The following is a 16,938-nucleotide window of genomic DNA, read 5'->3' as shown; positions in this document are numbered from 1 at the left end:
AATGTTGGAAAAAAAAAAAAAATTAAAAATATTTTTGAACGTTGAATGTTGAAATCGGATGTTGAATGTTGAAAACGAATGTTGAATGTTGTAATCGAATGTTGAAATCGAATGTTGAAAAACGAATGTTGAATGTTGAAAACGAATTTTTAATGTTGAAATCGAATGTTGAAGAAAAATAAATAAAAAAAAAAATGTTTAACAAAAAATTAAATTTGAATATTGAATATTGAACCAAATCGACATCCGTTATCGAAACACGTTTTACCGGGGAAGTTTTAAAGTCAGTATTGTTATCTGCTAGAAACAAAACTGAAGGTAGATGGGGGTTCTAAATTAAAATCGAAAGATTTTTTTGATGATTTGCCAAAATGTAGTTTATATCATGCTTTTTTTCAAAACAAAAATAAAAAGTATGGGTCAGGGGCATCTTTACAAGCTACAGGTTGCACAAAATTGTCAGATTTTGTAGCGATTATGCATAGAAATCCGAATTTTCTGTGAATAACTAAAGGATAGAATTTTAAAATTTGAGAAGATAGCTTTTACAGTGTGCTTTCAGAAAAGAAGAAGAAAAATTAGGGTCACGTGACTCGTTTTCTTGCAACAAAACAAAATAGGCAAATTTATAACACATTCCTTTATAAAGGTTACATTATCTGAGTTATCTCCCCTTATATAGCAAAGTTGAAAAAAATTGGACCAGTCAAAAAATATTCTGTCTGTTGTAAAACTTTGATAAAACACATAATTTTCTTCATTAAGATGGATAGTCGTACAAATGAAGTACATTCTTCTTTCGAAACTTGCATATTTCATTAAAGTTCTAGACCGATTGTTTCCTGCTATTTTACAATTCAAGACAGTGGAAGACACCCGAAGTGCCTTAAGGTGAATTTATTAAAATTTTCCAAATTATTATTGCAAATCTCACCAATATGTGTGCAAAATGTATTCACGGTTAATGCATGTGAACATCCGAACATAAGTCATTTAAGACATGCGATTTATAGATAGTCATATGAATATTAAATAATTGTCATTCACTTCTTTATGGTTGGTGTAATACGTGGCTTATCTGGTGATATTTTCCTTCTAGCCTGAAGATTTGTATACCAGGTAAGGTATTTACTTTATAAACTAACAATACTGCTTAGTATAAGACTTAAGTTCGATGTGGCCATAAATGACTCTCTTTACAATATATCAAAACACTTAAATCCATTGAAGACATGTGGCCACATTCTGTATGTGCATTTCCCAAGTCAGAAGCCTGTAATTAAGGGGTTGTTATTTGTTGTTCTACATCATATTTGATTGACGTTTATTGTTTTGACCATAAATCAGGCCGTTAGTTTTCTCGCTTGAATTGTTATCATTTGCCATTTCAGGGCCTTTTATTATAGCTTGCTATGCGGTATATGTTTTGCTCTTTCTGTGACCTATAGTTGTTAACCGTTCCGTGTCATTTGATTTCTGTTGGAGAGTTGTCTCATTGTCAATCATATCACATCTTCTTATTTTTATATAACTGTCTCTTTGGAAAATACGTAATTTGAATTGAGTACAATTTGGACATTGCTGCCTCTTTGGAAAATATATGTCATAAGACTAAAGTTAATTAGACAATATTTCATAAGATTTAAGTCTAACTAACTGTTGTTCATAGAACGATTCCCAATATGGATATTTCTGCTTCATTGAACGATGTCCAATTTTGTCATTTCTGCTTCATTAAACGATGTCCAATATGGATATTTCTGCTTCATTGAACGATGTCCAATGTGGATATTTCTACTTCATTGAACGATGTCCAATATGGATATTTCTTCTTCATCGAACGAAGTCTAATGTTGTCATGTCTGCTTCACTGAACGATGTCTAATGTGGACATTTCTGCTTCATTAAACGATGTATAATGTGGATACTTCTGTTTCACTGAACGATGTCTAGTGTGGACATTTCTGCTTCATTGAACAATGAGCAATGTGGATATTTCTGCTTCATTGAACGATGTCTAATGTGGAAATTTCTGCTGCATTGGACAATTATGAATCACAAGACTTGTGTCAAATTTGAACATGATTGCTTTATTAGACAATCATCAATTCCAATGTGCATGGACAATACTTGTCTGACTCTTGACACAATATCATAAAAATTTGGTACAATGTGATAGTTAATTATTCATTCGATACTATATCATAAGACTTATGTCCAATGTGGACATTTCTGCTTCTTTGGCAAAAAGATGTCTATGGGTAACACTTGAGTCCAATGTGGTAAATTAAATTACTGCTCATTGGACAAAACATCATAAGTCCAATGTGGACATTTCTGCTTCATTGGACACTATATAACAAGATTTAAGTCAAATGAGGACCTTAAAGCCTTTCTAGAAAATAAAATGAAACCAAGAATCACATAGTAAGTCATACTATTTTGTAATTTATATTTATCAATTAAAATTCAGCAGTCGTATTGATAAGAAATATGATTTACAAATCTAAAAGGACAGTAAGTCTTGGGCTAACACTACTTACATTGGTCAGTTGACTGCTGCTCTTGTAGAACAGTTTTGAACAAAATTCTGAACATGTAGGACAGTTTGAATCAATAAAAATGCAATGACTCAACTTTTTATTAGACTGCAATTTGGAAGAGTGAAACAAAGAAGATACAATAAGATGTTTGAGTAGATTATGCATTGCACGTGACATCTGTAAAATGATAAGAATTTCAGCGATAAAGAAAGGTTGGCAGTGGAGTATAAACAAGAAATTGTTTTGTTGTAAAGATGAAATATCATATTTGTTTGACTACATAAAATAGGTTCATAATAAGTATGACATTTTATCTAGAACAACACCCACAGGCGATTGACAAATATTATTTAAATTTTAACACCTCAAGGTATTTATTGTATATATTAAATGTATTTTTGAAAAATAACCAGTTTCAATTTAATTTGCATATATTCAATGTTGATATATGATATTTCTTGTAAAATTACAACATGAACTTCAAAAGACTTTTACTGTATGTATGTTATATTCTAAAACTTAATTATATAAAACCTTTACAAGTTATAACAAGGTGTGCTTGATGTTTAAGAAGGCTTTCTATTAGTAAAGCCTAGCCAATGCTAGCGTCCAATTAAGATTCACTGTTGATTTAAAACTAATTTATAATATGCATATATGCAATATTTAAAAATACAAGATCATATGAATAGCAAAAACCCGTCTGATCTAACAAGTTGTGCACATTTATACAAATAATTATTGAATGCCTAGATTCTCCTGGGAAACCACTTTATGTCTCTACTTTACACTTATATTTTTGTTTTATACTTAAGGTGGATGGGGTGTATTAAAATCCATAGAATTTTTTAATAATTTGTCAAAATGTAGTTTTTATCATGCTATTTTCCAAAATATAATAAAAAGTATGGGTCACCGGATTTTTTTCACGCTACAGGTTGTGCAAAATTGTCAGATTTTGAATAGATTATGCATGGAAAATCCAATTTTGTGTGATAAAAAGAAAACTACACCATAGAATTTTAAGATAAAATGTGAGAAGATAGCTCTTATAACATGCTTTCAGATTAGAAAAAGAAAAAATGGGGTCACCGGATTTGTTTTCTTGCTACATATTAAAATAGGTAAATTCACAACACTTTCTATTATAAAAATTACTTTATTTGAGTATTCTCCCCTACAATCTGAGTTATCTTCCCTTATGTGGCAAAGTTGAAAAAAATGAATCAAACAAAAATATTGTGAGTTTTAGAAAATACAGCCGTAAATATGATAAAACACATAATTTTCTATATTAACATAAAAAGTCTTACACATGAATTACATACTACTCTCAAAATTTGCACATTTCATTAAAGATCTAGACCAATTGTTATGGGCTACTTTAAAATCCAAGATGGAGGAAGATACCCTAGCCACCTTAACTTTGTATGTTAGTTTGTATATGTCTCTATACCATTGTAATATGGTTGATGAGATATACATTATGATGACACAGACATATCTTGTTGTAGGTAAGCATGAAGTTTGATGATATTTTAAAACACATCGGTGAGTTTGGATACTACCAGAAACGTCTATATTTGTTGCTATGTTTGCCAGCTATCAGTACGGGATGCTATATGATGATGTTGGTCTTTGTTATGCATGCTCCGGATCACAGGTACGAATTTAAGATAAAACCATTCTGGGTTATGATTATTATAAGTTTTATTTGATGATGAGGAGGAGGAGAAGGAGACGAAGGAGGATGGATGGGTTGGTGTTTAATGTTCAACTACAAATATTGTTATAAAACTATTAAAGATCAACAATCGACACAGTTAACAAAATGATGGAAACATTTAGATATACATAAACCAACAACTGATACGTGGAGCAGACACATGCAAAAAAAGAGGGACGAAAGATACCAGAGGGATAGTCAAACTCATAGATCGAAAACAAACTGACAACGCCATGGCCAAAAATAAAAAGACAAACAGACAAATAATAGTACAGATGACACAACATAGAAAACTAAAGACTAAGCAACACGAACCCCACCAAAAACTTGGGGTGATCTCAGGTGCTCCGTATGCAGGCGCTGCTGGAATGTTGCTACATAGAAATGGAAAGTTCACAATTGGGAAGCTGAAATCATCTCTTTTGTCGTAAAGTTTTGTTTTCAACCGACCCTCATTGTCAATTTCTAGATGTAAGTCAAGATATGAGGCAGACTTAACTGTATCTGTAGTATCTTTTATCTCTAGTTCGATGGGATAGATTCGTTCAACAAAGTCACCAAATTTTGTATTATTTAGTGAGAGAACATCATCTATATAGCGGAACGTAGAGTTGAAGGATATCGCTAACTTCTTATCTTTCTTCCTAAGAAGTTCCTGTATGAAGTCAGCCTCATAATAATAAAGAAACAAGTCGGCAAGAAGAGGGGCACAATTGGTTCCCATTGGAATTCCGACAGTCTGTTGAAAAACACGTCCTCTAAACGTAACAAATATGTTGTCAATCAAGGAATCAAGCATCTTGATAATGTCAGTTTCAGAGAATTTTTGTTTGAATCCGAGTGATTCTTTACAAAGTAGGATTTATCCCTCCCCAAGACAAGATACTTGTATCTACTTTCGCCATTCTTTTTAATGAAACAAAGTAATACCAACTCTTTCAATTTGTCTTTTAGTTTGGAATGGGGAATACTTGTGTAAAGTGTAGAAAAGTCAAATGTTTTAATACTATTGCAAGATGAGAGAGTCTTAGATTGTATTTACTCTAAAAGATCTTTGGAATTTTTTAGTATCCACATCTGATTCACGCCACCTCTAGAATAGGCAGTTTCACAATAACTTTGGAGCCCGGCTTTGATTGCTGATAAAATAGATGTTAATAATTTAGAAAGAGGTTTTGTGGAGCACTTGGAAGACCCAGCAATGTGGCGAGCTAAAGCTGGTTTTGAGATTTCAACCTTCCCCATCAAATTAAATTTTATTCCAAAAACTACCAGACGCAATGATTGAACAAAACCTTATAATTAAAAGCTTCATCATCAAGTCTGTTCATTCAAAAAGAAAGATTAATAAAGATGGTTCCTAATCTTGTTAGTTTTATAAATGATATTACCGTAAAAGGATAGGTGTGAAATACCAGTTTGTATTAAATTCCTGCTGGTGGAATCATGATTTGATAGTGATAAAATTTAGTAAAACTTGTTATGTGGCTTTTTATGTATGTCACAGACGATTTTTATGTATTGCCCTTGAAGCTTATATTGTTTCCTTGCATGAAACAAGGAAAGAATTTGATAAAAATTGAATTTCCTTTAGCCTTGAAAAATGTACAGCAAACCCTATCCAAATAAACAATCATCTTTTTTTTTAGCTGTGTAAAGTTTTCCTGTAATGGAACATATCATATTTTGTCAGTTTCATTTTAAAATTTGTTTCAATGTATATATATATATGTTGTACCGGGGGTATCTACTGTTAGCATGGTTTAGCACAATATTTATTTTAATAAACAGGACAAAATGAAACAATTGTATAAAAAAAAAACCATTATAACATGTAAATGACCTATCTTTTTTTGGATTAAAAATTATCGGACTGTATATTATTACTTACGTTCAGATGTCAGATACCTGGTTTGAACAATGATACTTACCAAGTACAGAACAACGAGCATGCCAGTATAATAAACAAAACAATTCCACCATCCCATGATGAGATACACAGGTATGATCGCTGTCATTACTACCAGTACAGGAATAACACCAGAGACATGGTCAAATGTTCTAAATGGGTGTATGATATCAACACTTTCCATGAAACTTTTACTTCAAAGGTCAGTATAGTCATTTTTACCTTGACGATCATTTGGAATCGCCTCAGTGGTCTCGTGGTGATATGATCTCCTCGAGTATGGGAGGTCGTGGGTTCGTTTTTCTAGTGGGGTCAAACCATAGACTTGAAAATTGGTATTCAGCTGAGCACGCGAGATTTGGGAATACGAGAAAAGACTAGTGGGCTCGAGGTCAGAATAGTGAGCCCAGATCGAATGATATCCTGTGGACTTTTACCCTGTGAACTAGCACATTATAATCCAGCTAGATATTGGTCTAGCACAAAGCAGGGTTCATTTTCACATCACATTTACCTGCTCTCGTCCTAATATGAATGTAATAATTGCCACTGTTTTGACGTTGTACACCGCAATTCATTTTCGTCCTCAAACTCATGTGAAACTTCGAATTCCATGGTAGATTAAAGTCGATGGATTCAGTTCTGTTGACAATAATTGATTACATGTCATTTGGCAATAACGAATTCACTTTAATGCTAACAAATAAAAAATAATCGAAAGACAAGAGGGTTGTTTATTTTTCTAGAATATTGAGTTAGAATTTTGACCGTTATTAAGAGTTGGTGTTGAGGAGAGCCTGACGGTATCAAATCGAGGAACATAAAAATATTAATTAAGGAGAACATTTTTTTTCGTTTCATCTTAAGATGGCGATGTAATATTTCTTTCATGAGTGACATGAAATTCATAAATTAAATATAATTGGAATAAACTTATTTACAGATACGTTATACCTGTTTTATATTATGTGTTTCTTTACAGATGAACTTTGTTTGCGATGACGCAATTAAAACATCACATGCTCAGATGATATTTTATGGAGGAGTTCTTGTTGGTGATGTGTCGTTTGGTATATTGTCAGACAAGTAAGAACTTTAAAGCGAGAAAGAGAGAGATTTTCAAAAACAATTTATATGTTAGCAAATTCTAATTTTGAAAAATTCTTCTTTACAATCGCACTACTTCTACAATATTATAAGCATCAACGTATAAATATTCCCATCTAAACATTTACATTTAAACTTGTTACAACTTAGGTGTTAACAAGATAAGAAACAGCAAAACATGTTTTTTATGAGGACAACGTATTATAAACTATGTATTTAATATTGACACCTGTCATATTATAATTCTTTTTCTGTGTCGAGGTAATGAGGCAATCAAAACTCAAAAAATTACAATACTCCCTAATAGAAATAAAAATAATAATTCATTTCAATTTTTGATATGTTTTCTTGTTACAGAATTGGCAGAAAGAAAACGTTTTTGTTATCAACCATTATAACATTAGTAATGGCTGTTGGCGTTGCATTCTCATCGAGCTTTTTAGTATTTGTAATACTTGAGTTCATGATTGGTGCTGCACATCACGGTGGATTTATGATCTGTTGTGTCATGAGTATGTATATATTACAATGACACAATTAGGAAAAAGAGGAGATGTGATGTATACGTCAATGCGACAGCAACCCAACGGAACAACAAAATCAATCGATAGGTCAACATACAGTCCAAACATCGAGTCTTAACAAGTTGTGAATAAATCAAAAGAGACTACCAATAACTTACATCTACATCAAATTCACAAAATGACCAAAAAATATTTGTTGATTACGTGACACGACCAGATGAAGATGTGAACGGGTTCAATCTTTGTATGCCATAATGCTTTGCTAATCTAGAAAACCTGAACATTTAACATATAGTAGAAATTTTAAAGAAGACATTCGTCTTGCTGTTTTGTGATCTATAATTGTACATCTTTAATTTTGTTGTTCATTTCTTTCTATTGTTTATAATTTCAGCACTTTCTTCTCCTTACTTTAAATTTAAACACCCCTTTATTGTTTTGGCCTATTTTTCTATCTTCTTTTTATTTTTTGACCGATTTGTTTGTATTTTTTGCTAATTATTCTCTATTCTGTAAACAACATCCAGACCCTCATAGATTGATATATATGGATTATAACATGGCCTTTTTCATATCAGACCCCTAATCAGTCCTAGGTCATGTTATCAGCCCGAGAGCCGACAGGCTTCAGCAGAAGACATACAGACAAAACTATTTTTAACAAAAGTCATATCACACGGCTAAGGCAATTCTTCAAATTTAATGAATAAATATATGTACAAATAAGTTTTATCGTGGGGTACAATTATACCATTATTTTCTAAAAGTATATGATAAATATTTACTTGAAGTAGTGTATATTTTGATTTTTTTTGTGGATGCATCATCCGCATGTTTTGTGTTCAAACTTTACTATTTATACTTGTTGGTGACTTGTTATTCTATTCATCTACATTAGCCATAGGCGAGAAGTTTCTCGTGAACATCGAAAAATTTTAATTGTCAGATCCTTGAACCTCACATTCAACGATCTAGTTAATGTCATTCCAGTAAATAATCAAAATGTAAATGACTCAGATTTTTAGTGGGGACTGTCTTCTCAATGTCTAATTTAGATGTTTTAGGTTTTTTTTTTTTTATGAATGTTTTTTTTTCACTGTACGGGTTTTCGTTTCCGTATCTTTCAATGAAATTGTTTATTCAAACGAAACCAACAAATGACCTCAATTCGACCCTTCATAATGGCACAGTACGTTGTATATTCACTTATCGTGAGATGCATATTGACTTATTTGACTCATAATAGTTTTCGATAAAGATATAGTAAACAAATTAATGGAAATTCGGTATTTATACATCCTGCCATTGTGTTATTGTCCAATGGTTATGTTTTGTATTCTTGTCTTTCATTTTTGTTGATGTGCTTTGTCTATAGAGTGTCTATATGCCATTTTATTTTTCTTTGTTGACATAGCTGTTCGTTTTTATAGTGAATAAAATTATAACACAATTTTCCTTGGTGTTTGGTATTTTTGTTATTTAACATATTTCGAAGTAATTATATTCGATATATTTTGCTACTGGGTTTTATTTGTTCGTTGCTAAATTAGTTGATCTTATGTTCCCGTTTTCCCTAGAAGTTTTTGGAATGATAATGTTAGACATTCGGATTTCGAAATGACTGGGTGTCAATAAAATCAATTCCAGTTTCTTTTAGTTTACGAAGTTGACGAATTTTCTTTTCAAATCTGTTAAAGGATTTATCTAACTTATAGGATATGCAGCGTTTATATTATGAGCATTAATCATTAACTATTGAAAAATAAAAAAATGCGGAGGTGAGATAGACAAAATCACTCATATGTTTTTTTTATTTTCCACCCATAGGTTTGGAATATGTTGGACCGTCTAAGAGGGTCCTCACTGGCATTCCTATACATATCTTCTTTGCGTTTGGTATAATGTATATAGCATTAATGGGTTATCTTCTGCGTAATTGGTTTTATGTTCAGCTGGCAGTAGGTGCTCCATTTGCAGTTTTCCTGTTTTATTGGTGGTAAGTATATGCACTTTGTTATTCAATAATTGAGTCATTACATTTTTTCAATTTTGTCATCATGATGCATAATAAACGTTTTGTCTTGTTATTTTTTCGTCTATTTTCATAAATACATCTTTGACCTTTTCGCATTTAATATGCTTTTTCGTAGGTTTTTTTTTGTCCCTTAAACTTTTTACACATGTTAACTGAGATGATATCTGATGAAGCTGTTCCAAAATAAACGTTATGTGTGTGCCATGTCTTTCATGACTAATATCACGTTTATACTATAGTTTATTTTTTATCACAATTAAGTACTTTAGTATAGGAAAGTATTTTTGATACAAATAAAATAGAATAAAAGAGTACCGAAACGTCTAAGTTTAGACGAATATCAAAAGTCTCAAATACTCATGACAGTACAATTTGAATACTTGGACGCCTTCCAGTACATCTTTTATGCTTTAGCCAAAAACATTTATCAAGAATATTTAAATCGTACTATTGTTATAAGATCGTTTTTATCATAGACATCTGTATGCTTCAATTTCCTCATAGGATGATACCAGAATCTTCCAGATGGTTACTAAGTCAGGGAAAATATGATGATGCTGAAAAAATTATTCAACGAATAGCAAAAGTAAACAAGAAAAAGATCCCATCTAGAATAATTGATGAAAAGACACTGGACACTCCAAAGACGGCTAACGTGTATCACTTGTTTTCTACCTTAGAAATGACTAAAAGGACGATTATACTTCTATGGAACTGGTAAGTATTCGCAAAAAACTCGGTTAGAACAGTGCGAAAAAATGTGAAATATTAATGTTAAACGTTACGTAGAAACCAAATGACATGGGTGTCTATGAAAATAAGGAGATGCGGTATGATTGCCAATGCGACAACCATACACCAGATTTCAAATGACGCGGAAGAAAACAATATCTTTTTAATAGATTTTTTCTTTCCAGAATTATTTTTCTTTTCAATTATTCTGATTCCTTGTCGGAACTGTTTTTATCTATCAGATTTGTTTGGTGTATTACGTTCTCTTGGTATTTTGAAAGTTTGTTAGCCATTTTTTTCAAGTTTTCTCCTTTCAGCCATGGCGTTGTATTTCAAAATCTATTGATTCATATAAAAATAAGTAGATGTGGTATGATGGCCAATGAGACAACTATCCACCTATATATATAAGATGTGGTATGATTGCCAATGAGACAACTATCCACCTATATATATAAGATGTGGTATGATTGCCAATGAGACAACTATCCACCTATATATATAAGATGTGGTATGATTGCCAATGAGACAACTATCCACCTATATATATAAGATGTGGTATGATTGCCAATGAGACAACTATCCACCTATATATATAAGATGTGGTATGATTGCCAATGAGACAACTATCCACCTATATATATAAGATGTGGTATGATTGCCAATGAGACAACTATCCACCTATATATATAAGATGTGGTATGATTGCCAATGAGACAACTATCCACCTATATATATAAGGTTTATATCTTTTCCTTCTTCCTTTTCTATTTTTCTTTGTGTTGTTGTCTTTTTTCCTTTATATTTCATAGATCCGTTTCTAAAAATGTTGGAAGATAACACTTGCTTTAACTAAATTATCTTTTAAGCAAAAAGACAAAGAGATAAATTTAAACACGCACTCGTCCTGTATAATTTACGTTTATAGTCTCCTGGCATTCTGCTTCTATTGCGGGAAAACGGTAATGTTCAAATTACTGTTTTCATCACGTTGGGGGTCCTCATCGCGGTCCACATTTGAGTCATGTCAATTTCATTCAAAACAAATTCATTAAAAATCGAATTCAACGCTTGGGATGTAAATATAAATACGTTTAAGCTCAATGTTAAATTTCAGTGTATGAAAATATGAAATCTATTTTTACTCGCTACGAAACAGGGGAATAGATCGGCAAGCCTCGCTTTTCTCACTGTTTCTAAAGATTGTACAAATATATTTTATATTTTCCTACACTGTACAAATATTTTACATATAATACGGACACGCCATTGTCAACATAACGAATGGTATGGAACAGATTAAAAAAAAAAAACGCCATTGTCAACATAACCAATGGTATGGAACATATTTTAAAAAGAGGCAGAATAAGTCGAAGAGAAACTCACAACGACATGGCAAAAACGAAAAACGACAAAAAGTCCACAAAACACTACATACAAAAATATAGACTGAGCAATATGGACCCATAAAAAAACCGGGCGGATCTAAGATGTTTCGGAAGGGTGATCAGAGCCTGCTCCACGTGTGGCAATCGTCATGATGTTGATGGTACGTACACATTATATATGGTTATATTTAGTGATGTAAAAATTGAGGAAAAGTCAACCAACTCGCAACGTTCGAGGGGATACTTGGAACCCTTGGTTCAATAGCAACATTGTAAGCAGCAAACTTCTATTAAGGAAATCATGATAGAAAACGCAAGCTCTGCAGAAGTCTTTCATCATAATTTTTTTGAAGAACATGCCTAATAGATGTGGCATAAAAAATTTCCACGAGAAACACAAATATCGAGGTTATAATCGGTATATCTATGTGTTCAGTTAATCGATACTAATTAAATATAAAATGAATTGAAATAAAAATTTGACCAGCGTTTACAGCAATTTATAAACACATCAATATTTTATAGAATTGTTTGGATTGCATTATAAAGTATTCACTACTTGCTTTCAGGATAGTGATTGCTATGGTATACTATGGAGTAACCATGCATACTGGAGGCAATATTGGTGGAAATTTCTACTTGAACTTTTTCATACTTGCTATCGTAGAAGTTCCTGCTAAATTGCTTGTTATGGCAACATTAAACAGGGCTGGAAGAAAAAAGATCCATTGTTTCTGTATGGTTGTTGGAGGCGTAGCATGTCTATGTACAATATTTACAGTTCTATATGGAGGTGATGGTAAGGTGTATTTTCATTTCGATTGAATATATTGCCGCATGAACCATATAACATATCAGTAAAAAAGACGGAAAATTCCAAGGGGGTATTACAAACTCATAAGTCAAAGAGAAACGGACAACGTCATAGCATAAAACAAAGGACAACAACAGGAAAAAACAATTCCACAAAACACTACATAAAAACTAAAGACTGAGCAACATGAACTCCCTCAGAAACTGGGGAGGTTCTCGGGTTCGCCAAAAGGGTAAGCAGACCATGCCCAACTAGTGACACTCGTCATGCTGTTCATGTTGATAACAAAATTGCAAATTCGGTGATATCTCAAACGTGGAAAATAGGACGGGATTGTGGTTAAGCCGGACGCTCGGAACATATCAGTGGTCTACTGTGTGACGTAGGACACATAAGAAGTGTAACTTAAGATATGATTAATTACAATACAGTTGGCTATTTATTTTCTTGGAACTGGACAATGCTTTTTTATCACGTTTTTGGTTCTTAATCTTCAATGGTTTCACCATTACTAGATACGCTCAGTGTTGACCGGCTAGTGATACAGTAGTTGGACTACAAAGACCATTCGGGCACCGAGGCCCCCGCTACTAAAGGAACGAGTTTACTAATTTTTCAAACTGAATATAGTATTTCTATTTTAAGGCAGCAGGTTTCATAACGATCATTGACATAATATGACTGACTCTATCAGTTGTTCTCATTTTATCGACCCATGTCTTTATACCGTAATAATTACATTTTTTAACATTTTTACCTTTTATGTCTGTTTGTTTTGCTCACACAATGCTGTCAATATAATGGAATTTTATATGGCTGTCATACAAGTGAGGGGTTAGGGTAGCTATAAAAGCAGGTTTAAACCACCATTTTCTACATAAGGAAATGCATGTACCAAGTTAGGAATATGACAGTTGTTTTTCATTCGTTTGATGTGTTTGAACTTTTGATTTTATCATTTGATAAGGGACTTTCCTTGGAGTTCGGTATTTTTTTTATTTTACTTTTTACAGTTTTTGATTGGTTGACAACAATCGAGAGACACTCTCATATTAAATTTTATTTTCGTATAAAAGACAACAGCTATGACTGCATGTGCTATCCGTGACAATGTTAAAATAATGCATAGAAAAACAAACGAAATATTTTATAATTTTATAGGGTTGTAAAAGCGTTGCTCATGCCCACATTTTTAAAATGAAGCTCGGAATTTAAAATGTGCTTCGGTCAACAATTGTACAACCCAATAATGTTATCAAAAGAAACATTTAATTCTTAAACAATTCATAAGATACTAAGCGTAAAAAGTAAGTACGCTAGACGCCCGCATATAATCTATACAACCTGATTGTATGACCTAAACCTATCACGATACAATCTTTTGCATTGGAAACTTTTCTATTGTGCATTTCTATTATTATTGTGCCTTTGCTATATTTCAGAATTGCAACCATTAACTCTAACTTTAGCCATCATTGGGAAAATGGGTTCAGCTGCAGCTTTCGGAATTATTTATGTCTATTCTATGGAACTGTATCCTACTGTGGTCCGAAATAGTGGAATGGGTTTAAGTTCTTGTATTGCAAGAATTGGTGGAATGGTGGCTCCATATGTAGCTCAATCAGTAGGTTATTGTTTTTTTTAACCTAGACTGGACGCAAAGTTACGGTGGTACATGCTGTTCTATTTATATTAAATTTATTTACTTTTTTAAATTGTGCTTATTTAAGAAGTATTCATCCTTACCACGTGTTTTCATGTTGATGCTAAATGTTTATTGATAAGAAGTTCTTAAACATATTTATAAGTAATTATTTCGAAACATTTTTCGAATAAGGAGATTAGATAAAGATGAAACTTGTCATTCGGGTCATATTACTGCAAAGTCCGTAGGCAGATTCACACGGTGAATGCAGATGGCTTTATTTACAGACTAATCCTGTCAGCTGGTATACTATACTAGTAAAGCATATATTGTATGTTTTATTTTATAGGGTAATGTTGTTGGAGGTAAATTAGGACAAGCTTTACCATTAGTTATATTTGGTGGTTGTTCCGTTTCCGCGGGACTTCTTTGTCTTATCCTTCCAGAGACTTTAAATAGGAAATTACCAGAAACAGTAAGAGAAGCCAAAGATTTTACAAAGTGAGTTTGTTTATCTTTCTTTCGTATGCTTGAATAAGACAAATATTTATAATGTATGCAAGCCACGTCATTTCATAAAAATGAAATAAAATCTCCAGATTACAATGTACAATATCAAGTTCTAAAACTTGTTATTTATGTAACAGAAACATACCAATCATGCAAGAACATTTGAATATATATGATTCATCTAAAAAGGTTGCATATTATAACAGTGTTTAGCAATATAACGGGTGCAGCAATAAATTAATAAAGTTTATTCACATCTAATGTTAAATTTGTAAATTCAAATTATAAAGCTGTCTCCCTTTTTGATAAACATGTATATTTTGTCCATTCTACAGCATTTATACATGTGTGTCCTATATATACCAGGACTGGTGAATTTCTTTTTACTATAGCTCTTTCAACAAAGACATGTTTAAGTAATATTTATCAAGAATATGTGTACACATACACCCTGTTCAGCCAACAATATCACAATAACATGTTCAGTGAACCGCAATGTGGTGACCAACATATTTGATACCCGTTTCCATGCGCCGGAAACAGTATTCTGATTCATCAGGTACCCTCGGTCAACAACAAACGTTTGGGAAAGTAAATGCATACACGTTTGAATAGCATGTTAAAATGACGAAATATCGAGGTACATTTTTGCACATTTACTGCATGTACTGATGTCTTGGTATTTTTCGTCATTCTTTAAAAAAGCGGGGACTTCATTTTTGTTGTCTTTGAGCTATATTTTTGTTTTGAATTGTTCGGGATGTATATTGAATTCTTGATTTCTTTTCCGTTTGTTTCGCCTTGTTTTCCACAACACCGTGTATTTTAAATTAAGCCGTTCTGCGTTTTTCTCTATGGATTAAGTTCTGATATCTCATTTAAAACTTTCCTATTTATAAAATAAGTTACAATGGTGGAAATAGACATTGAAATAGTCATTGTTATTATAGTAATTGTTTTTTATTTGTAGAAAACTAGACCTCGACGATATCGACAAAGAAAAACCCACACAAAAAGAATACCTCTCCAATACTGAAAAAGAAAAAAAGAAAGTGAAAGAAATTTACACTGTGTCATCTTGAAAATTAAAAAAAAAGATCTGAAGGAATAAAAAAGTAAAAATGTACATTTTTCTTATATACATTTACACGTTTATATAATATTATTAACATCTTTTATTATCTAATAAAATGAAAGATTGACATGACATTATCTAAGATTGCTTCTTAAAATTTAAAGGAGATTAGAAATACTAAAATTCTGTCTTTACTGCACATGTGTCAGTGGTTTGTGGACTTGTTTGTCGTTTCATCTTTTTCACCATTAATGATTATCTGGATTTACGCTGATCATCTGTAATTAGGCATGCTTAATCTTTTTTCGCGGTTTTCCCGCGTGGACATTTATTCATCACTTTTATACACATTTGTATTTTCAACTACTAGTATCCTGCATTTTATATTGCAGAATATTCTTTATCATCCGTCTTGTGAAAAGGCATTTATTTTCAGGCCAAGTTATTAATTTCCAATATGTTTCTGCCCCCCCCCCCCCCCCCCCCTTTCCCAAAGAAAATCAAATGGTCGTCCCCTAATGATGTTAAACTGTGGGAGACTAAATGAATACAATATTGAATTAATGGTTAAAATGTCGAAATATCGTGGTACATTTTTGTACATTTATTGTATCCTTTTTGCGTTGAATGGGATATCTTGGCATTTTTTGCCATTCTTTAAGGAATTTTTGTTGTCTTTGAGCTATATTTTGTTTTTGAATTAATCGCAATGTATATTGAATTTCTTTGCAGTAAGTTCTGATTTCTCATTCGAAACTTTCCTATTTAAGTTAACTTACAATTGTGGAAATAGACATTGAAATTATCATTGTTATGATAACAATTGTTTTTTTTTTATTTGCAAAAAAAAAACACAAAAAAGAATACCTCTCCAATACTGCAAAAAAAAAGGTGGAAGAAATATACACTGTTTCATCTTGAAAATAATAA

General features: G+C 32.1%; 1 protein-coding gene across 1 annotated transcript in view; it reads left to right on the top strand.

The window, feature by feature from the left end:
• Window positions 1–1,041: 1,041 nt before the first annotated feature.
• Window positions 1,042–16,938, top strand: part of LOC127725805 (organic cation transporter protein-like) — a 49,268-nt gene continuing 33,371 nt past the window's right edge. Inside the window, exons 1-8 of the mRNA XM_052233091.1 lie at window positions 1,042–1,124; window positions 4,063–4,206; window positions 6,167–6,380; window positions 7,161–7,264; window positions 7,643–7,797; window positions 9,637–9,805; window positions 10,349–10,561; window positions 12,534–12,763. Coding sequence (XP_052089051.1) covers window positions 4,064–4,206; window positions 6,167–6,380; window positions 7,161–7,264; window positions 7,643–7,797; window positions 9,637–9,805; window positions 10,349–10,561; window positions 12,534–12,763 — 1,228 coding nt within the window. The 5' untranslated portion in view covers window positions 1,042–1,124; window position 4,063. The remainder of the gene's footprint in view (window positions 1,125–4,062; window positions 4,207–6,166; window positions 6,381–7,160; window positions 7,265–7,642; window positions 7,798–9,636; window positions 9,806–10,348; window positions 10,562–12,533; window positions 12,764–16,938) is intronic.

Source organism: Mytilus californianus, unplaced genomic scaffold (genome assembly GCF_021869535.1).
Source record: "Mytilus californianus isolate M0D057914Y unplaced genomic scaffold, xbMytCali1.0.p SCAF_15, whole genome shotgun sequence".
NCBI lineage: Eukaryota > Metazoa > Mollusca > Bivalvia > Mytilida > Mytilidae > Mytilus > Mytilus californianus.
Note: the sequence above shows the minus strand (reverse complement) of the source record. Positions and strands in the feature narration are given on the sequence as shown.